This window comes from Schistocerca serialis, chromosome 2 (genome assembly GCF_023864345.2).
Source record: "Schistocerca serialis cubense isolate TAMUIC-IGC-003099 chromosome 2, iqSchSeri2.2, whole genome shotgun sequence".
Lineage (NCBI taxonomy): Eukaryota > Metazoa > Arthropoda > Insecta > Orthoptera > Acrididae > Schistocerca > Schistocerca serialis.
The window spans coordinates 287976090-287998696 of NC_064639.1; the positions used below are offsets into that span (position 1 = coordinate 287976090).

At 40.6% G+C, this 22607-nt stretch overlaps 1 protein-coding gene across 2 annotated transcripts in view; it reads left to right on the forward strand.

The window, feature by feature from the left end:
• Positions 1–22607, forward strand: part of LOC126457060 (chromosome transmission fidelity protein 18 homolog) — a 485881-nt gene that overhangs the window by 46442 nt on the left and 416832 nt on the right. For both annotated transcript variants that reach the window (XM_050093058.1, XM_050093059.1), the window contains exons 9-10: positions 5038–5184; positions 18721–18872. In XM_050093058.1, the coding sequence (XP_049949015.1) occupies positions 5038–5184; positions 18721–18872 (299 nt within the window). The remainder of the gene's footprint in view (positions 1–5037; positions 5185–18720; positions 18873–22607) is intronic.

Here is a 22607-nt window from a genome sequence, read left to right on the forward strand (position 1 = left end):
CTGCAGTTTGGCGGTTCTGTATGTCACCACTATGTATTGTGATTGTTGGCTGAGATTTTGCAGACAGGCTCGCCCTTTGGCCACAGAAAGCTGACGTATCCTACATACAGAGCATCTCTGGTGGAAATGTTCATCCTAGTCTGGTGTGGAAGCTGTGTGTTCACTTTTCCTGTGCGCTATGTTTGGCTTCTCCATCCTTTATATGCTCCAAGAGCTACAACCTGGTGCTTGTGCTTATGTTAAATTTGCCACAGAGTGATTATATGACACACTGCACAAGTGGAGTTGCAACATCTGAAATTTTGTTTGCAGTTTCTGCAAACTTATTCAGCTCCTGTTCCTGTATCATTGACAGTATAAAGTGTGGCATGTTTCTCACAAGTGTGACAACCATACAGAGAGCAGGAATTTCCCGAGCACTTAAAAATGTGCCAGCAAACAGCCCTTGCAGGAACTGGGATGATTTTCTACCTACCAGCTCTTTGATGTATAGCAGCAATAGCATGTGTGTGAGTGATGGTCACCATACTATCTCTTCCTTCAGCTGCTTGCTTCGGTCTTTCACTGATCACACCACTCACTTTGAGGGCTGTTTGACTTCTTAACAATGCCACAAATGCTGCCTTTGTTATGCTAACAGCAGCAGAACAGCTCTTGACATGACTGAACCATAGTGCTGGGCTGCTTATCCAGAGTGGCGATGCTCCGAAAGCTGCACAATGCACTTCTGCCCCTGGGTTCCACAAACAGGGCAGCTGCGGCTGAGTGGCATTATCGCTGCAGAAAGGAATCAGCTGACTCGAGGTTCATATTTACTGCAACTGGTGATGTCTGTTTCTGCTCTTAGCATTTATTTTGTAATGCAGCTGCGTTCTCCTGGTTGAGATGCTCTTGATCCCACCGGAATTCTTGCTGCTGGTGCAGCAATTGCTGCTGCTCATGTAGATTGTGATTCTGTAGATGATACTGATGATGCAATCATTATAGCTGCACCCTCATATGTTCCAACACCACATCCGTTGATGGCAGACCATCGACATTCAGGTCTTGTTGATCGATACTCATGTCTCGCAGACTGTTGGTACTCAGACCTTGTGTGGTCTTGGTATTTGCACAATTTCCTCACAAAGCTCCAGTTCTTGAGTTAGGATCACCACTTATGGGATAAAAATATGTTTGGGTTATGAATGCCGTATTTACTCGAATCTAAGCCGCACTTTTTTTCCGGTTTTTGTAATCCAAAAAACCGCCTGCGGCTTAGAATCGAGTGCAAAGTAAGCGGAAGTTCTGATAAATGTTGGTAGGTGCCGCCACAACTAACTTCTGCTGTCGAATATATGTAGCGCTACACAGGCATGCTTTGCAGGCACAAAGATAAATACTGGCGCCAAAACCTCTGCGTCAGTAAATAGATTTAAAAAAAAAGTGGAAGACGAGATTTTTTTTTCTCTGCCCCAAGTTTCGACCACTGCATTTTCATACATTATCCAACGAAGTAAATACAAATTCCATATTGTTCATCTTCGAAAGTAGCAGCATTTCAATGTACTACGAAAATCCAACTGGCAAGACTGGGATGTTTGTCAATATGGCCAACTCTACGTTCTGAATTTTTTCCTACCTGTGAGAAGAGATGGTTGCTAATAGGAACTTTTATGAACTGTGAATCACATGCAGTATTCTCTTCACCATAAGAATAATATGAATATAAACATTTTGCCATGTATTCTTTGCTGCTGCTATTTCATTTAAATCCTGTCTACCTAATAAACTACGAAACCAGAGTGAGACAACAGCAAATGCGGAAGAATATACATAGCATGTCATGTTTATATTCATAATATTCTTATGACTAATAGTGATACAGTCAGAAATGAAGCACGGCAATTGACTAGATTTTTAAATCTAGGATGACTCTAATTTCTGTGCAGAATGTAACGTACTAAAGAGGCGTCTGCAAAGATTTTCAAACAGAGAAAAATTTTCGCTAAACTCTCGTTCAGAACATCTTCTATCATACGCAGTCTATTATTTGGTGCTTGTTGATCATTATCAAAGAAAGCATCAGTGCAAGTAACAACAAATAGCAGTCTCTTGCCATTGCTTCGCTAATGAGACCCCCCTGTGGGTTCGGGGGTAAGAATAGGCCCGCGGTATTCCTGCCTGTCGTAAGAGGCGACTAAAAGGAGTCTCAACTGTTTCGGCCTTTAATGTGATGGTCCCCTAAGGGGTTTGACCACTCCATTTCTAAATTTTTCCATTAGTGCGTACCATTTGGGGAAGGACACCTTACGTAGTGCATCTTAAATCCATCTTGCCCTAAGATCTGGCACACCTGATTTTTCATGGAGTTGGACTTACATCGAGCTTCCGGCCACATCCACTGCAGTGTGTTCTGGGTGGCAGACATTCCCTCCAATGTGCACTTCCATCTTTGCCCTCATGATGTACATGGATATTTCGACACCCAACATCCAGCATGGTAGCCAGTCCGTTGTGGTGGGGTCGTCATGTGCCCTCTTGGTGGTAACCCCCTGACTACACAGGGATCGCACTGCTGATGCCTGAGCTGCTACCTCCCCACATATGCCGAGGAGTAGATGCTTATCCCTCTGGGGCATCGAGACTCCCGGTAAAGGCCATCCTGCCAGGTGGTCTTTGCTGCGGCTGCGTGGCGCCCGTGGGGAGAGCCCCTGGTCGGAATGGGTGGCATCAGGGCGGATGACCTGCAATGAAGTGTGGTACATCGTCTCTCGCTGGTGGGCCTCCACCAGCAGTCTCTAAGCGATCGGGGTCTAACCTCAACAGGAAGAAATTTGATTAGAGATCGTTTCCCTCCCTGGCCACTCCTTGGGAGGAACGCCTGGCTAAAGACAGCAGTGGGGAATATTCGCCCCGGTACCTCGTGTGTACGCGGATTGATGGGGACTCGTTTATGTCGACCAAGCCCCAGTTTTTTGTGGAGCATTTAGAGGACAAGTTCGGGGAGGTGGAGGGCTTGTCCAAAATGCGCTCTGGTTCTGTGCTCATCAAAACGGCATCCTCTGCCCAGTCACGGATGTTGCTCAATTGTGACAAGTTGGGGGATGTTTCAGTTAGCATCATGCCGCATAAGAGTCTCAACATGGTCCAGGGTATTATATTCCATAGGGATCTTCTTCTGCAGTCCGACGATGAATTACGCGCCAACCTCGAACGATGAGGTGTTCACTTCGTTCGGCGCGTTCATTGGGATCCGAGGGATAATCAGGTAGCCACCGGTGCCTTCATCTTGGCCTTCGAGAGTGATGTCTTACCCGAAAAGGTTAAGGTGATGGTTTACCGTTGTGATGTGAAGCCATATATCCCTCCTCCGATGCGGTGTTTCAAGTGCTGGAAGTTCGGGCACATGTCATCTCGCTGTACTTCCGGCATCACCTGTCGAGATTGTGGCCGTCCTTCCCATCCCGATACTCCATGTGCCCCGCCTCCTATCTGTGTTAACTGCGGAGAACACCATTCCCCCTGCTCACCGGACTGTAGGATCTTCCAGAAGGAAAGGAAGATAATGGAATACGACTCAAACCAAACTACTGCAGCTGTATCGTCATCCATTCGACCTAAATTGTGTCTCATATTAGAATGAACCAACTTTGTTTCAATTTGGAGGTACAGCCTAAAACTTCTCTCTCCCCTTGAATTTCGAGTCTCAAATTTCCGGTGCGGCTTAGATTCGGGGAAATTTTTTTTCGTTGATTTCGAGTCTCATTTTTCAGGTGCGGCTTAGAGTTGAGTAAATACGGTAGTAGCAAAATATGTTTGGGTTATGAATAGTAGCAAAATATTTTTGGGTTATGAATAGTAGCAAGATATGTTTGGGCTATGAATAGTAGCGCAGAGATTTATTTGTGCAACTTTGTATGTAACATTGCTTACAACTAGCATCAAGTCAGATCACTGCAGAGGTACAGACTCTCCTTCCCACCACATGTAGTCTCCAATAGTACTTGGGAAATACCTGTCTTGATGTTGCTGGTTCTGTGGTGTGGGAGCGAAAAGCGCTGAGCTGCCACAGGTATTCTAATAGAATATGATACTAATCTGAATGTCTTGGGTTTGATCTTTTGTCAGTCACTTTTCACTTCTTTTACCTCTGGTGATGTTTTTTGAAGTGAAAAATTCTGTGTTGCACTGTGGTTTGGAACCCATATTAAACTGTAGGTCCTTCTACAACTGATTGGGTAAGTCAGTTCAGAGGACAGAGGGAGGCAATGTCATACCATCTCCAACATGAGCATGCCTTGTAAAGCACTGTGGTTTACAAAACAATATTTGATTTTGATGACTACTTCTCTTGGTTGTGTAATATGGAAAGAAGTGTATGTAGAATTTATTATATAGTCAACTAGTGGTGCAGCCCAGCATTCCCCAGTTACTTATTTATGTGCAACCACTCCGTTACCATGCGGCATCTGGTCTTGTGCTTAATGTCTGTGACCTCATGATTCCTGAACTGTGGGTCCTACAATGATATAATTTTACACTTACATTCAGTGGTATATGTGCATACTGTCTTTAAAATGGGTCACAAATACACTAAGTAATAAAGAAGAAATAAATTTTAACATCATGTCTCATACTGTACTTTTACTTTGTGAACAGCAGAAAAGTAGTAAGTGATAAATAATTTTCCTTCCATCATTTTATAGGTGTTGCCAGTGAGAAAGAAAAAAAATGCATTGCTTTGAAATTACGTGTAATGTTTGTTACAAGTCGCTAAATGCTCTTAGCCACAAATGATGAGCAGATAAAGTCTGGAAATTCAGATGTCGTGGGTGACGCTTCTTTTTTATCCCCACCTTCACTCCTTTGATAGCTGTATGGTTCTTACCCCCCCACAGCGATTTTCACCGAACAGATGTGCTCGCACACGCGCACGCGCCCACACACACACACACACACACACACACACACACACACACACATTTTTACAATATGCATAAAACTTAATTTGAATTATTTTGTTAAGGTATACATATATCTTTTTCTTCTTTTCAGAAAACAGGTTCCAGAAGAAAATAGTTCAAGAAAAAAGTTTTGATGATCTGGATGAAAATGGCTGCCCACAGTATAAAATGGCATTATTGTGTGGCCCACCAGGTCTGGGAAAAACTACACTTGCTCATATGGTAGCACGACATGCAGGTATGTAATATTTTGATAATGTAGCTTGTGGTACCATCTCAGTCATTTTTATGCATACCTTTTGCATTAATAATTTGTGTCAGTGGTGTTAAGGAAATTTTGACAGTATCTCCTGTTTATAAATGTTAACTTCAATATCAATTCATAACAAAGATAATCTTTAGATAACAGAATATGTGGTGATACTTATAATGACAAAGAGAGACCTTTAAATGTGAACATTTTGAATTAGGATTTACAGTGACTGTTACTGATAGCAATTGAAATTCAAGTTTACTGTTACCAGTTAAATTTTTTTATTGCCTCTGTGTGTTTTAGAGGTTAAAACCCCCGTAATCAGGTGGATTTGTGTGAATCGATAAGATGTGTGTGTGTTGTGCCACCCCAAAGTCGTACACACAACACGTGTATCTTATTAATTCCTGTAAATCCAGCTGGTGATGGAGGTTTAAACCTCTGAAATACGTAATCGAAATAATAATGATTTATGACTGACAATGTTAAACTTGTAGTTTCAATTAAAGAGACACTTCATGTGTGGACAAAAGGAAACAAAAGATCAATTGACATGCATAGTGAAGAGAGAAGAAAATAATTAAAAGAAAAAGGGCTTATATTCAAGCTGTGGCAGTGGTTAACTGATGTTCAGTCTGAATTCAGCAATTACACTGTTGGAAGACTGAAAGTCTTTTACATATTGATGTTGCTGTGAAATACTTCATGAACACAGGCCAGAAAAGAGTTTGTATAAATGGAAAATCCAGAGTAAAACATGCATAAATACATTAATAAGACCATTTGCAACCTCTTTAATCTTTTAATTTGCAAATTTTTTATGGAAGAAGTGTACCAAAAATGGCAATTTTGCAATATGATGCTCCACATTGGTAGAAGGTTAATGATTATGAGAAAGGGAAGTGGTACAGCATGTGCTGCGTTTACATTGAAATTTAAACAAGTATTTCTTTGTCTCGCTTGTATCCGAAATCTCCAGTCCTTTTAATTCTACGATCTGCTCTCCACATTTAGTTTCTGCTTTCTGTTTGAGCTTAAACATATGTGGGATTAACAATGGTTGCTCTTGAAATTATGCAAGCTACACAAAATTTTTTATCAACACCTCTTTATATTGAACAGTATCAGATATAAAATGCAAGTATGCATAATGGCTTGCATCTACTGACTACAATTGCTATGAGAAGAAGAAGAAGAAGAAGAAGAAGAAGAAGAAGTAATAACTTTCGTGCTATCTTTTTTCTCTTTTTTCCCTTCCAGTCAGTGACAAATGAAAATGAGTCAGCAGCAGAGACATGATTGCTAAAGTGAATGACTATCAGAAGATATATGAATGAAAAAATAATAAAGTAAATATTACATTACAACCATGATATGAAATGATCTGTGGTAAGTTGCAACTGCAGGAAGTGTGGCATACAACAAGTTGGATGTTAAGAAAGTGTGGAAGTAAGGAACACTACAGAGTTAGGTCTTCCATTCATTGCGACAAAATGGATAAGGGAACACTATCTTTATGCAGATGACAGGCTTGGGGCTGCTTCCATTCTGGTGGTGTAGGCACACAGTTGACCCAGCTGACTGAACTACCGGGCAGAATGTCTGTGGCAAAAGCTTTGTGCTTGCATGAAACAGTTGCAAAATGGACTCTGACAGAGATCTTTTGCATTTTGCTTTGTTACGGAAAAGAAAATACTGACACCAGTGACGTCTATGGAAGCACTGCATTTATCCAATGCTAGCAACTCATGAAATTCCTGGTCTATAATAATAATAATTATTATTATTATCATTATTATGAGGAATTAAATGAAAAATCATCAATTTGATAACTACTTCAGAATTTTACTGTCATCTTTTGACAAGGTATGTGTTACTTTTGTCATAGTTTCTCCCAAGCATTACATTTTATGACTTTATTTCTGTAATCCATATTTTATGAATCCTGAACTGTAGGACAATATTCTATATCAGCAATAAAAACTTCTGCACGGAAGATCATTTAGCTGTACAAAAGTACAAACTTCATAAAACAGTGTAGTGAACAAATGAAGTGAACTCTCAACCCTGCAACAAAAATAAATGCAGAGCTGCATGGCAAGCCAGCAGTGTGCTTAACCCCACCCTGACGTAGCTATATGCCTGACTTACTTGCTCTTTATGGTCAAAAGCAGCTGAACACCTATGGTCAGCTGCAGGGATGGGCAGATGCAAAGCTGGCCATGCTGCTAAACCGCCAGTGTATAAGGAATTATGGGAACCACTTGTTAACTGAAGAAAGTGTTTCAGCAGAGTGACCAGACTGTCAGTTCGATGGCAACCTAAGACTTGGAAAGTGAACTGGGAGATGGAAAGGCTAGCAGGGGTGCAAATAGTGCAACAGATAACACAGCAAGAGTAAACAAAGGACAGGACAAATAATGACAAGTATGTAAACTGGAATCAGAGGTAAATTAGGAAACTGAAATATTGTAATAAGTGACAGTTTGGTAGGCATGAGTATCAAAGTGTCAAGAGTGGGAGATGCAAAAGGGGTATGGCAACCCTCTTCTTCTAACGCACAGTACCACTTTTCATTCATTACAGAAATTTCATACGCCTCGAGACTGTTTGTTTTACATGGGAGATGGTTGGGCGGGTCCCCAAAGAACACTACCATATTGTATAGTAGGTCTGCTTGTTTCGGTTGCAGCAAAGCATTCGTGCCAAATGAAAGATAAACTGTGTGTTCTGACACAGTAATACCCATGTTTTCATCAAACTCACAGTCCATAGTATGTGTACCATTGTTCATTTTGTTTAAAAGTTTTAATTTTTCTAAATTTTCAGAGAAGTATGTTGATTAAAATGTCGTATAAATATTGTAATACAATTTTATAGACGGTTTTTGCTTCTTTCAAGAGCATAATAAGTTGTTTTTATGCTTTATCAAATCGTTTATATAGGCTGGTGAATGCCAGGATGGACCCAGGGATAGATCTCATCATGACCTCTAACTTAACTGCAAAAAGTACCCAACATGTCTTTGTTAATCTTTTTTGAAGATCTTGAAACAATAATTTGGCCAAGGGAAGCTCTATTTTGTCATTAGAATGTAACGATAGTATACGTGCATTTTAAGAGGATTCTCGACAAGGTGACCAACTAATGTCACTGTGGCAATCGAAATCAAATGTTGGTAATTTGTATTTACTGCTTTCCAATTACTACCAACTTTAAATAGCAGACAGCACTGTGTATGATGCATCTAACATGTCAGTAAATAAGATGATTCCAAAATCAATTACATTTAACACTTCAGGTCATTAACTCAGTGCATTGCTTCTACTCTCCTATATTTAGATGCGTTAAACATACTGCCTGCTGTTTCACCTTAAGAGTGATCAAAAATCAATTAATACTAGTTGATGTCATTTGGTTTTTATAGATTGAAGCAGTTCCATCAGCCACTTCACAAGAATAATCTTGTAGTGCACGTTGAGTATTTGCACAGCAGACAACTTTGATTAACACAATTGTTGGTCTATGCTTTGTAAATCAGCTTGACCATAATATGTCAAAGAAGCCACAAAAAGGTAGCTCCCCCCCCCCCCCCCCCCCCCCCCCAACATCTTTTGGCGCATGGTAAAGCATTGAGTTCAAAAAGATAGAAGGGAGATTGACTCACAAAGGAATGAAATCCTCTCTCCATAATTGAATGGCTTGGTTTACGCTTTTTCACAACTTTGTAACTGAGAAGATGGTATTACATATACCATGAATTGAAACTTTTATAAATTAAGCTTGCTTTTCTTACATTCACATTAAAAATAAGTCTATTGAATGAATGCTGCCTTGGAATCGTGGTGCAATCTAAGCCCCGTCTATGTCTACATATATGTACATACTCTGAAAACTACTCTGAAGTGCATGGCAAAGGGTACTCAACGTGGTACCACCTGCTAGGCATTCTTTCTGTTGCAGTAACATGTGGAGTGTGGGAAGGATGACTGCTTAAATGCTTGTGTGAATGTTTGTGATGTAATAAGTCTAATCTTGTCTTTTGGTGCTAGTGGGATCACTGTGTAGAAGGCTGAAGAATATCTCTAGATTCTTCACTTAATACTGATTTTTGAAATTTTGTAAGTAGACTTTCACAAGATAATTTGTGTCTATCTTCAAGAGTCCAGCAGTTCAGGTTTCCAACATTTTTGTGATGTTCTCCTGTGAGTCAAACAAGCCTGTGTTCATTTTTGCCACTCTTATTTTGTATACATACAATATTCTCTGAGAGCAAGCAGGTGCACACCACCATCTCTGGAACGTCAAACTCAAAAGCATTAGTCACATAGAGCGGAAGGAGCACCCCAGAGGGGGATGGGAAGGGCAAGGGTTAGCAGTGCATGGATGGGGGGAGAGAAGATTGCTGTTTGGCAGAGTGTACAGGAACTAGACTGCCAACAGACATACAGCTTCGGGAGGTTGTGGGGCAGGGAGGTGGGAGGGGGGGGGGGGGGGGGAAGATGGGCTGGTGCATTGTAAGAGAGTCACACAGAAAGAGGGTGGAGATGAAATTGGTGAGGAAGTTATGGAGCAGGGGGGGGGGGGAGGGGGGGGGGGGTGAAACCTGGTTGGAGGGTGTGGGGACAGTATATTACTGTAGGCTGAGGCCGGTATAAGATCAGGAGTGGAAAATGAAGCATAAGGGTTATTCGCATCTGTGCTATTTGGAAAAACTGGTGATAGAGGGGAGGATCCAGATTGGTCGGGTAGTGAAGTAGCCATTGAAATCAAGCATGGTATGTTCAGCTGCATATTGTGTCACAGGGTGGTGTACTTTGTCTTGGCCACAGTTGGTGGTGGCCATTCCTTGTTGTGGACTGCTGATTGGTAGTTATACCAATATACAAAACCGTGCAGTGATTACAGCAGAGCTGGTATCATGGCTGCTTTCACAGATGGCCTGGCCTCTGATGGGGTAGAATAACAAGACTGGAATAGGAAGTGTTGGGTGGGTGGATCGGGCTGGTCTTTCGTCTGGATCTTCCACAGGCATATGATCCGTGTGGCAGGCAGTTGGGATTGGGAGTGGCATAGGGATGGACTAATATGTTTGGAAGTTGGTTGGACAATGGAAAATCACTTTAAGAGGGGGTGGGAAGGATGTTGGGTAGGATGTGTCTCATTTCAGGGCATGATGATGGTTAATCAAAGTCCTGGCAAACAATGTGATTCAGTTGTTCTTGTCTAGGGTGGCATTGGGTGCTATCCCTTCCAGTTTCCCACTGCCTTCAGATTGTTGCTCCCATTCTATGCAACAGTTGCATTCTGGTGTGAGCTGCTGGAGGTGGGAGTCATGTACGCTTGAGAGGTGTGCTTGCTTGTAAGAAGGAATGTATATTTCATTTTCTGATGAAGGCTGTGGCCAAAAGCTAATGTGTAAGTATTTTGTAGTTGTGGCTGTCTGCACCATAATGTCTTCTCTTTACAGTTAGTAGCAATCTATCATTTCTGTATATTGCTGATATTCCAACCTGGAGTTCCGTTGTTTAATGTAATAAATACTCGTAGTCTTCTACAAAGATTTAGTGTTTGTGACACGGCACAAATCCAAAGTCACCAATTCAGTTGTATAAAAAAAGGTGGCTATTGTAGGGTCCTGCGTCCCCCTCATCCTCCATCTGCCATGGGTAAATTTGTATGGAATCACTTGTGCGTGGAGGAGGGTGATGATAAAAAAGACCTATTGGGCAGGAATAAAAGTATTATGACAGCAGAGTCACAGATAAAAGTATGAAAAAAGAGATTATGGGTTGAGAGCTGGTACTGGTTAATTAAAAACCCCCGTTCATTGTGTTACTGTTATGCTTATATCTCTGTCTATGAACAGGTCTTATCCATTTCTGCCTAAATTGTGAATGAGTCTGTATCATTTCGATAATGGTTAGTTTGTTGACTGTTCTAATACGTGATAGCAGCAAAATTTGCAACTTGAAGAACAAGTGAGGAAGGTATCCCTTCTCTATTTCCTGCATTTTTTTCTGCTAACATTGCTTCTTTCCACAACTTTTAGAAATCAGATGCCTTCAGGAAAAATAGTACATTTGCATCAACACCTACCCAAAAACCTTTGCAATCTAACGATTCCATGCTAAAGCTGCACCACACTGGACTCGCGTCTGGGAGGACGACAGTTCAAACGATTTAGGTTATCTGTGATTTCCGTAAATCGTTTCAGGCAAATGCTGGGATGGTCCCTTTGAAAGGGCATGGCCGACTTCCTTCCCCACCCTTCTCTAATCCAATGGGACGGATGACCTCACTGTTTGGTCCCCTCCCACCAACCAACCAACCAACCATAATTTAGTATTAGCTACAACTCTGTTGTTAGATCTGAGCTGTGCCTGCAGCAGCTGTGTAAATCATACAGTGTGTTGCAACGTAAACTATACCTGTGTTCGTGTTTACATGGTAATTATTATTTTGTTATGAGTTACCGTATTTACTCGAATCTAAACCGCACTCGAATCTAAGCCGCACCTGAAAAATGATACTCGAAATAAAGGAAAAAAAAAAAAAAATTCCCGAATCTAAGCCGCACCTGAAATTTGAGACTCGAAATTCAAGGGGAGAGAAAAGTTTTAGGCCGCACCTCCAAATCGAAACAAAGTTGGTCCATTGTAATATGAGACACAATTTAGGTCGAATGAATGACGATACAGCTACAGTAGTTTGGTTCGAGTCATAAGCTTAGCAGCTAAGCTTTACCACGTAGCCATTGCTATGCATCAGGCACTCCGTCCGTATTTATACAGATACCCTTCCTTTTTCACGTGCTTCGTCTGGTTTGAATCGATTGCTTATTTTGCTTTGATCTGATAAATGCCGTTTTCTTTGTTATAGGTGTTTGCGTCACTCTTAAGCTGAAAACGCATTACTGCACTGTGTCATGCATTGTTTGTCGCATTCTGATAGTGCGTGTTTACGGCCTGTCGCGGGTCGCGGCATGGCTTGCTTTTGTGCGCGCTACCGCCGCTACAAAAAAAGAGAGAGAGAGAGAGAGAGAGAGAGAGAGAGAGAGAGAGAGAGAGAGAGAGAGAGAGGAATCGTCTCATTAGCAAAACAATGGCAAGAGACTGCTATTTGTTGTTACTTACACTGCTGCTTTCTTTGATAATGATCAACAAGAATCAAATAATAGACTGCGTATGATAGAACATGTTCTGAACGAGAGTTAGGCGAAAATTTTTCTCCGTTTGAAAATCTCTGCGGCCGCTTCTTTATTACATCAAATTCTGCACAGAAATTAGAGTCATCTTAGATTTAAAAATCTAGTCACATGCCATGCTTCATTTCTGACAGTATCACTATTAGGCATAAGAATAATACGAATATAAACATGACACGATACGTATATTCTTCCGCGTTTGCTGTTGTCTCACTCTAGTTTCGTAGTTTATTAGGCAGACAGGATTTAAATGAGATAGCAGCAAACACGAAAGAATACATTCCAAATTTTTATATTCGTATTATTCTTATGGTGAAGAGAATACTGTATGTGATTCAAATTTCATCAGGTTCCTATTAGCAACCATCTCTTCTCACAGATAGGAAAAAATTCAGAACGTAAGAGTTGGCCATATTGACAAACATCCCAAACAGTCTTGCCAGTCAGATTTTCATAGTACACTGAAATTGTGCTACATTCGAAGATGAACAATACGGAATTTGTATTTACTTCGTTGGATAATGTATGAAAATGCAGTGGTCGAAACTCGCGGCGGAGAAAAAAAGCTCGTCTTCCACTTTTTTTAAAAAAATTTGTTTAGTGACGCAGAGATTTTGGCGCCAGTATTTATCTTTGTGCCTACAAAGCATGCCTGCGTAGCGCTACATATATTCAACGGCAGAAGTTAGTTGTGGCGGCACGTACGAAGATTTTTCGTAACTTCTGCTTGCTTTGCACTCGATTCTAAGCCGCAGGCGGTTTTTTGGATTACGAAAACCGGAAAAAAAGTGCGGCTTAGATTCGAGTAAATACGGTATCTATTTATTTAATCGTGTCTGAGCTACATCTGTAATTAATTAATAGCCTATATATATACTTGCTTACAAATATAACCAAATAATAGTTATACATTCATATATACATTCATGATCTTCACATATCATATGTCGCCATTATTGTCTATAGCAAGGCTCATATCTTTCTCCGGTGTTCGGCACACTTCACTGTGGCATCATTGGCCAACCACAGGTTTTGGAAAGTGCATGGGGCCAGCAAGGTCAACATTTGTGTCACCGTTTGTTTTCCTCCACATTGGCAGGGCTCTTCTTCGGCATATCTGCATTTGAACAGGTTATCCTTTGACCTTCCCATTTGACACCTAAGTCTATTTAGGCTCTTCTAGACTCGCCATTCCAATTGTGATCCAGCAGGAAGTATTTCTTTAATGTTCCAACTTTTCAGGCTGTCTTTATCCAATTTCTGTTTCCACATTGATTCTCTGGTTGTAGATTGACTTTCGTTTAGTGGACGTTCAACTTTTATAAAATCTTCCCTAGATTTAAGTCTTTCCACCACTGGCTGATGTGCATACAGGGAATGTCTTCTATCTTCACACTGCCTTCTTCGTTCGGCCATCTGATCTCTGTGTGTGGTGGTGGTGGTGGTGGGGGGAATTCCAGAACACGCATGAAGGAGATCATGGTTTGTAGGCTCCAGGCATCCCGTAATTAATCAACTGAGTTCCATTCCAGTTGTAATTCCCTGTTTACTTCCTTATTGTTCAGATGAAAAAAACAAGTCTGCGTCTTTGCTGGATTTGGTCAAAGCTGGTTCCTGTTGTAATATTCAGCTAGTACTTCTAAGGCATCTATTAGGTTTCTCTCAATCTGTTTGATTGATCTGAATTGGTAGACAATGGCTATATCATCAGCATAGATAAAACTTCTTGTCATTGGTCCAACTGGTTGGTCATTGGTATACAGATTGAAAGGTAGAGGGGACAAAACAATACCTTGAGGGAGCCCATTCTTCTGGTTCCACCAGTGACTTCTTTGCTCATGAAATTCCACATAGTATCTTCTGTTGGAGATCAGTGATATCACAACTTCAGTTTCCCATCATTTTGAAAATTTTTCCCAGGAGGATTTTGTGCTTTATTGTGTCGTATGCTGCTGATAAGTCGACAATCACCACACCAGTTTTTTCTCCCTTCTCAAAACCGCCCTCTATATGCTGTGTTAGGCAGAGGGCCTGGCTGGTGCAAGACGTACCGGGTCTGAATCCTACTTGTTGTGGAATGACTTGGCTTTCTAGTTGAGGTCCTATTTTATTCAAAATAAGACATTCATATACTTTGAAAGGGCAACACATCAGTGATGTTGGACAATAGTTCTTGGCATCATCTCTTGATTTACCTGGCTTTGCAGTAGCTACTACCTTGGTCTTCAGTCATAGCTTAGGTACTGTCTTGTTAGACCATCAGAAAATAGAGTTGTAAGAGCTGTTCATTAGCTATGGGCCCTATGCTCTGTGCAAATTCATTAATGACGCGACCGGGACCTGCGGCCTTCCTGGGTTTCAAGAACTGATAGCAGCTTCCAATTCTGTTGAAGTGAAATATAGCTCAGGTGGTATTTCAGCCACTTGTGGCCTCTTATATGAGGTGGCAATCTTGCTGTTCCTGGTTGGTTTACAATTCAAAAGGAGCTGATGTGCGATTTGATTAGCTGTCATGGAAACCTGATCCTTGGGGGCTGCCGGGTCACTAGACAATCGTTTTATGAGGTTCCAAGCTCTTCTGCTGCTATACTTCATGTCAAGACTCTCCAACATTTGTTTCCAGGTCTCTTGTCGGTCTTTGCTTATAGTTTCAATCAGCTGATCCCCAAGTTTTATTGTTTCTTCACTGAAAGGGGCCTGGCTGTACTGCTCCAGGTATTTGTTATATATTTGTTTCATGTTGTTGGAAACTCCAGGAATGTAGAGTGTTCTATAGCCCCTGGGTGTGCCGAGTCTTGCTGATCTATTAACAGTTTGGACGAACTTTCTGTAGTTTTCAGTGTTTGATGGTAAATTTACGATTTCCATATATAGGGTGTCCACAAATTTTTTCCAGTTAGCCATTTTGAAGTTAAAATTTCTTTTGAAGGGTACTTCTTGTGGCGCTATTATTGGTCAAAAATTTAGCACTATTGGTCTGTGTTGGGTCTTTGGGACAGGGTTGAGAACAAATTTATTGCATGACCCAAATAAGGTTTTGGAAACAAGTATACCCTCTCTTCCATCTTGCACTGTTGAATGATGCAGGCTATATCTGATCATGGATGAGATTCATCTTGTGTTCTTCTGCCCAGCTTTCCAATAATTCTCTGGCCTCATTTGTGTCTTAGTAGCCCCACACTCAAATGTGACAGTTAAAGTCTCCCATTATTAGCTGTGGGTGACAGATATGTTGGATGAAAGCAAACCTTTCCTGTGGTGGTTTATATATCGATGACACTGTAATGCTTCTGATAGTAACAGAAATGATATCCATGTTGTTAACGGTGTTAACTTGTATACTGGATACTTAGATTACAGGCCAAAGAAATAGAGCAATTCCATATTAGTCGTGAGGTCACTCTTTCACCAAGGTCATCCCAGGAATATTTGGACGGCATTGTGATGGCCCTCTATGTGTCTCCTGGAGACAAAGGACGTCGCAGGAATGAAGTTTACATATGTTGGATATAAGTTCTTCTTTTCCCTCAATATTGAGACATATTACTTGTGGTGTCACCACCAGACACCACACTTGCTAGGTGGTAGCTTTAAATCGGCCGCGGTCCATTAGTACATGTCGGACCCGCGTGTCGCCACTTTCAGTGATAGCAGACCGAGCGCCACCACACGGCAGGTCTCGAGAGACTGACTAGCACTTGCCCCAGTTGTACGGACGACGGAGCTAGCGATGCACACTGACGAAGCCTCGCTCATTTGCAGAGCAGATAGTTAGAATAGCCTTCAGCTAAGTCCATCGCTACGACCTAGCAAGGCGCCATTAGCCTTACATAGCTTGTATCTAAAGAGTCTCACTTGTATCGCCACAATCTCCAGATGTACAACAAGGATGGATTAAAGTTAAGTATTCCAGAAGCTACGTACTTTTCTTTGTAGCATTCATTACGTATCCTGTTTCAGACCTCACGCCATCCCATCTGCGTGAGCTTAGCGCGTGCCTTTCGGCTTCTTCTCATTGTGTCTAGGCTGTCTTGCCTAGACACAACATTACTGTCAAGCATGGCTCTGAAAACGGCCTTTTCTTCATTTTAGATTCTGAATACATGTTGTTTTAGACGTAGTGTATGGAAGGATCAGCTGGTATGGGGATGCCCGACTGTACTTGTACAATCTTCTAGGAGGCTCCTTTCTTGTCCCCCATTTTGTTATGATGATGACTGCAATAAAAAAATTTCAATCCAGTTTTGATATGATGATGACTGCAATAAAAATGACACTGTGACAACAGCATTCAGGGAAAGGCTTCTCATTGTCAGCAACAGATGAAGAGAATATGAGAGGTGGAAGAATTGATATTCCACTCTTGGCCACGACTTTAGCTGTTTCACACTGTAATTAAATTTAACCGACTTACTAATGTTGTGGTGTTAAATGTTGTATAACTCACAAGTAGGTTTTTCAGATATTTTAGATTAGTGCTTCCCGCCATTTGTAACTGATGAAAGCTAATTGGCGTTTAGAAGTCACAAAGCCAAAATGATAAGAAACAATAGCAATGAGCCCAGAATGAGATTTTCACTCTGCAGCGGAGTGTGCGCTGATATGAAACTTCCTGGCAGATTAAAACTGTGTGCCCGACCGAGACTCGAACTCGGGACCTTTGCCTTTCGCGGGCAAGTGCTCTACCAACTGAGCTACCGAAGCACGACTCACGCCCGGTACTCACAGCTTTACTTCTGCCAGTACCTCGTCTCCTACCTTCCAAACTTTACAGAAGCTCTCCTGCGAACCTTGCAGAACTAGCACTCCTGAAAGAAAGGATATTGCGGAGACATGGCTTGGCCACAGCGCACACTCCACTGCAGAGTGAAAATCTCATTCTGGAAACATCCCCCAGGCTGTGGCCAAGCCATGTCTCCGCAATATCCTTTCTTTCAGGAGTGCTAGTTCTGCAAGGTTCGCAGGAGAGCTTCTGTAAAGTTTGGAAGGTAGGAGACGAGGTACTGGCAGAAGTAAAGCTGTGAGTACCGGGCGTGAGTCGTGCTTCGGTAGCTCAGTTGGTAGAGCACTTGCCCGCGAAAGGCAAAGGTCCCGAGTTCGAGTCTCGGTCGGGCACACAGTTTTAATCTGCCAGGAAGTTTCAATAGCAATGAGTATCAAACTATGACATAATAACTGACATATGAGTAATTTGATATATGCCCATGTAATACATCGGGAATGATATAATACTCAGAATTTGACACACATTTTGTAGCTTTTGGAGGTCATTGTTATGGACCTCTGATTTTTCAGCTCTGTTCTGTAGTGTAGTGTATAAAGAACTGCATACAGTATTCTATTTCAGTACATCTACATCTACATATATACTCCACTCGCCACCAAGCAGTGTGTGGCAGAGGGCACAATTTGCACCAAAGTCCACTCGCGGATCGCGCGAGGGAAAAACGACTGTCTGAAAGCCTCAGTACGAGCTCTAATTTTCATTATCTTTTAATGGTGATCATTGTGCGATTTGAAAGTTGATGGTAATAATATATGCTCTACACCCTTTGTGAAGATCGGATTTCAGAATTTAGTGTGCAGCCCCTTCCATTTAGCGTGCCATCTATCTGCAAGTGTGTCCCACTTCAAACTTACTTTCTATGAGATTTGTAACGCTCTCACGATGGCTAAATGTACCAGTCACGAATCTTGCCCACTCTTCTTTGGACCTTCTCAATCTCTTGAATCAGACCCAACTGGTACAGTGAGAAAAACTAAAAGACAATAGGAAATCCTTGCAGCGGCAGTGTCTGTTGCTAACAGTACTGCAAGGTTTTGATTTATTACACTCAGTTTGAGTCTGATTCCATTTATCACAGAAACAGATTGGAAACAGACCTATGAGGAGATCATATATACAATTTTTTGTCATTGTAAGGGAATGAGAAACAATTTTTCAAACATCAGAAAACTGAAACTTCCAGGCAGTTTAAAACTGTGTACTGGACTGAGACTCAAACTCGGGACCTGTGCCCTTTGTTGGCAAGTGTTCTACTGACAGCTACCCTAGCATGATTCATGACCCATCCTCAAAGCTTTACTTCTACCAGTCCCTCATCCTACATTCCACCAGTACCTCATATCCTACTTTCCGAACTTCAGTTCTGAATTTCATTCTTGACCCAGCATAAAATTTTAATCCACCAGGAAGTTTCATATCAGTGTACACTCTGCTTCAGAGTGAAGATAGCATTCTACATAAGAAAACTGTTTGTGTGTATTAAATGATTGGCTGATACTTGATGTGTAAATTCTTATGACTTTTGCAGGTTACAAGGTGGTTGAGATGAATGCGAGTGACGATCGAAGTCCAGATATATTCCGAAATCAGTTGGAAGCTGCCACACAAATGCGGGCTGTCATGGGTGAAGAGCCACGTCCAAACTGCCTTGTGCTGGATGAAATAGATGGAGCGCCAGCCGTAAGCCACTCTTTTTTGTCATCTTTTCCTCTTTAACCTACATTGTTGTGAAGTTTGCACAGAGTATGTCTTTCTTGATGTCTTCTTCTTGAGCTGTATTTCAACTGAAATTGGGCTGATATGATTTCTTCATCCATGGAATGATCTCATCATTCAATATGAATTAGCTTCCACAAAGAAATATCTTGAATTTTATGAATAGTAGATATGTATGCCATCGAGTGGATGACATTTTATGAATAGTAGATATGTATGCCATCGAGTGGATGACATAGTAGTTTGTAGTATAGTTTACCAATTTTAGTCATGATACAGTAGCGGAAGATTGGTGAGAAAGAAAATCTTCTTCGCAATATAGGGTAACTTTCCACCAATTCTTTGTTAAATTTTTTCCAATAAAGGACAATAATATGCAGCTATGAATTTCGTCTATTTTAAAAATACGTGTCATACTTACTTTTACAGCTTGTTAAATGTTTTTTGTGTTGAAAGTGAAATCTTCATGATTAGGCCATGTCACATCCCTCTTCAGCCTCTTCTGCAAGCTTGATGTATCAGTCCACCTGGTGGGACCATTCTCAGCAGTCTTTCATACCTTTGTCTGTACACAGCAATCTTGAAGCTGTGTAATTAGGCTTTTACAGGATAGTTCTGAGCCTATCTTCAGGCACTGCCAGATCTGTTTTTTCAGCACCTCCAAGACACTTCCCCATTGGTCAAACAAACCTGTGACAATTCATGCTGTTATTTTCTGTATACATTCAATTTCTCTGGTGGCTGAACATTCCCGAGAAAGTTCTTAGCAGAACAGGTGAAACATAAAGTTTGGAGAAGTTGAAAAAGTGTGTGACATAGCCTAATCACCCAGAAGATGTTTACCTCTAATGGCTATATCCATGAAAGCCTGCAGCATTTTATGTTATTTGGAGCATGTTGAAGTAGGAAGTTCTGTGCTTTAATTGGTTCTTGGTCTCTGACTGAAAACAATTTGTCTGCATTCCATCAACTACAAAACAGTGGTTCGAAATTTTACTTGCATTATGACTCAATATGTTCAACCACTCGTGGGGAAAGACTGTGTGAATTGCATAACTTTTACTTTCGGTAAACTCTGAGCAATTGTGTTATCCATCTTGTTAGGAGCTTACTCATAGCTAAAAGTTTGTGCATAATGTTTGCATAGTTTGTGGTATATCAGTCTTCTGCATTCCAACTTAGTTTTATGTGGTCTGTCATGTGCAACCTTCAATGATGTAGCTTTCAAGGTTCAAGGGTCAGTTAAGAGCAGAAGTGCCAAACAGATCTTGTTGCTATTTTGTTCCTGTGCCATGAAAATTATGATAATCTAAGGGGAAGTAAAAGCTCCAGTAGTACTACCACTATTTGCTATTCATAAATTATGTTGTCTACACTATTTTGCTTTTTTATTGTGTAACATATTTTTGACAGAGTGATAACACTGGACATGTAAGTTAAGTTTGTGTTGATGATATAGAACGTTTGGGAACATGCAGGAAAGAGAAACAGCGAATGGGATAGGAGCTACTAAGTTAAGGGTTGAGAAAATAGTATGGGGCAAGCTGGAAGGGTCAAGACTAAGAATAAGAGAAAGAGATAAGGAAAGTTTGAGACAGGTGAGGTAATATGGAGGAGAAAGTAACTGAGAAACTGTAAAGTTGGCATGGGGACTGAAGAGTGGAATGGGGTGGCAACAGGACTTGTCTTAAAGGCCAGTAGATGATAAGGCTCAGGAGAGACTGAGCTTAATGGGACTGTGGAATCAAATGAAAAGCTACCGGCATAGTTCTCACTTACGGAATTAAGAAAAGCTGTTACTAGTGGGGTATCCAGATGGTGCAACTCATGATGCAGCTGTTGTAATAAACCACGCCATGTTGAATTGCATGCTCCACAACTGGATAGGGAAGTTAATAGATAGATTGCTTGGAATCATAACTATGTAGAAGGCTGTGCATAGGCAGCAGTGAAGTTAAAAACCAATGTGGCTGCTTACACAATTAACTGTATGTTTAATGTGGTATTAATACTAGGGCAAGGGATAAAACTGCAAAATCTGCTGACATAATCTGCCTCTCTGAACATCATGTGACCACTGGTATAGAACTTTTAACTGTTACAGGATTTAGGTTAGCGTCTCACTTTTGTAAAGTAGAAATGGAGAAAGGAGGAGTTGCCACATTCATCAGGAACTGTCATTAATTTAAGAACATAGACATTCATAAATTTTGCCCAGAACAGCATATGGAAGCATGTGCAACAGAAGTAGGATTTCATAAAAGATCCTTCTTAATATTAAGTGTATACCGAGCACCTGCTGGTAACTTTAATCTGTTCGTAAACCACCTTGAAGCTGTACTGGCCCATTTAACAACCAAAAACAAAGAAATAGTGATTGCAGGTGACTTCAATGTAGATTTCCTAAAAGATTCTCCCAATAAGAATTAGTAACACTAACATTTAACTTAATTCCCACTGTAAAGTTCCCCTTTAGGGTAGCCAATTGCTCACAAACAGCCATTGATAATATCTTTATAGAAAAGTCCAATGAACAAAATTATATTACAAAACCAATAGTCAATGGCCTCTCAGACCATGACATCCAGTTCCTTCTGTTAAATGTTAATACTGAATAGTATATAAAATCTTTTAAATCTGAACTCAAGAGGGTAATCAAAAGCCAAAAATTGATTATTTTAGAACACCCCACAGAGACATTCACTGGAGTGATGTTTACAGTGATCATGAATGTAAAATATAACACTTTTGCTAATAAAGTGCTTACCTTTTTTGGACACTGTTTTCCCCCAAAACTAACCATGGTTAGAGCAAAGTCTACAAAGAAGCCATGGATTACTCAAGGAATAGAGGTATCGTGTAAAACAAAAAGAAAATTGTGTCTGTCAATCTGAAACAGTTCTGATGTTGATGCTACAGCAAATTACAAGAAATACTGTGAAATATTAAGGCATGTAATATGGACTTCAAAGCAAATATATTACAAGGAAAAGATAGTCATATCAGATAACAAAATAAAGACAATATGGGGTGTGGTGAAGGAGGAGACCAATCGAACCAGAGATGCGTATAGTGTTGCAGAACTTATTAACAAACATTTTATAACTGTTGCTGAAAATATAGGGTTGTCAGGTTCTGTAGATGCTGCTGTGGAATACCTCAGACCAGATATTTCAAGTAACTTCTATAATATGAATTTGACCCTCACTACCCCAGCAGAAGTAATGTCCATCATAAAATCTTTAAAATCAGAAGCATCTAGTGGGTATGATGAAATATCAACAAAGTTTATTAAAGAATGTGATTCTGAGTTAAGTAGCATATTAAGCTATCTGTGTAACCAGTCGTTTATCAGTGGAATATTTCCTGAATGGTTGAAATATGCTGAAGTTAAGCCAGTGTTTAAGAAGGGAGATAAAGAAATAGCATCAAACTTCTGTTCAGTTTCACTTTTGCCAGCATTCTCAAAAATTTTAGAAAAAGGTAATGTACAATCGGCTTTATAACCATCTTATCACAAATAACATACTGTCAAAGTTGCAGTTCAGATTTCTAAAGAGTTCTGATATTGAGAGGGCTATGTACATTACAGTGAAAATGTACATAATTTGTTTGACAAAAAATTGCAGGCAACTGGTATATTTTATGATATGTCAAAGGTATTTGACTATGTAAATCACAATATCCTTTTAAGTAAAT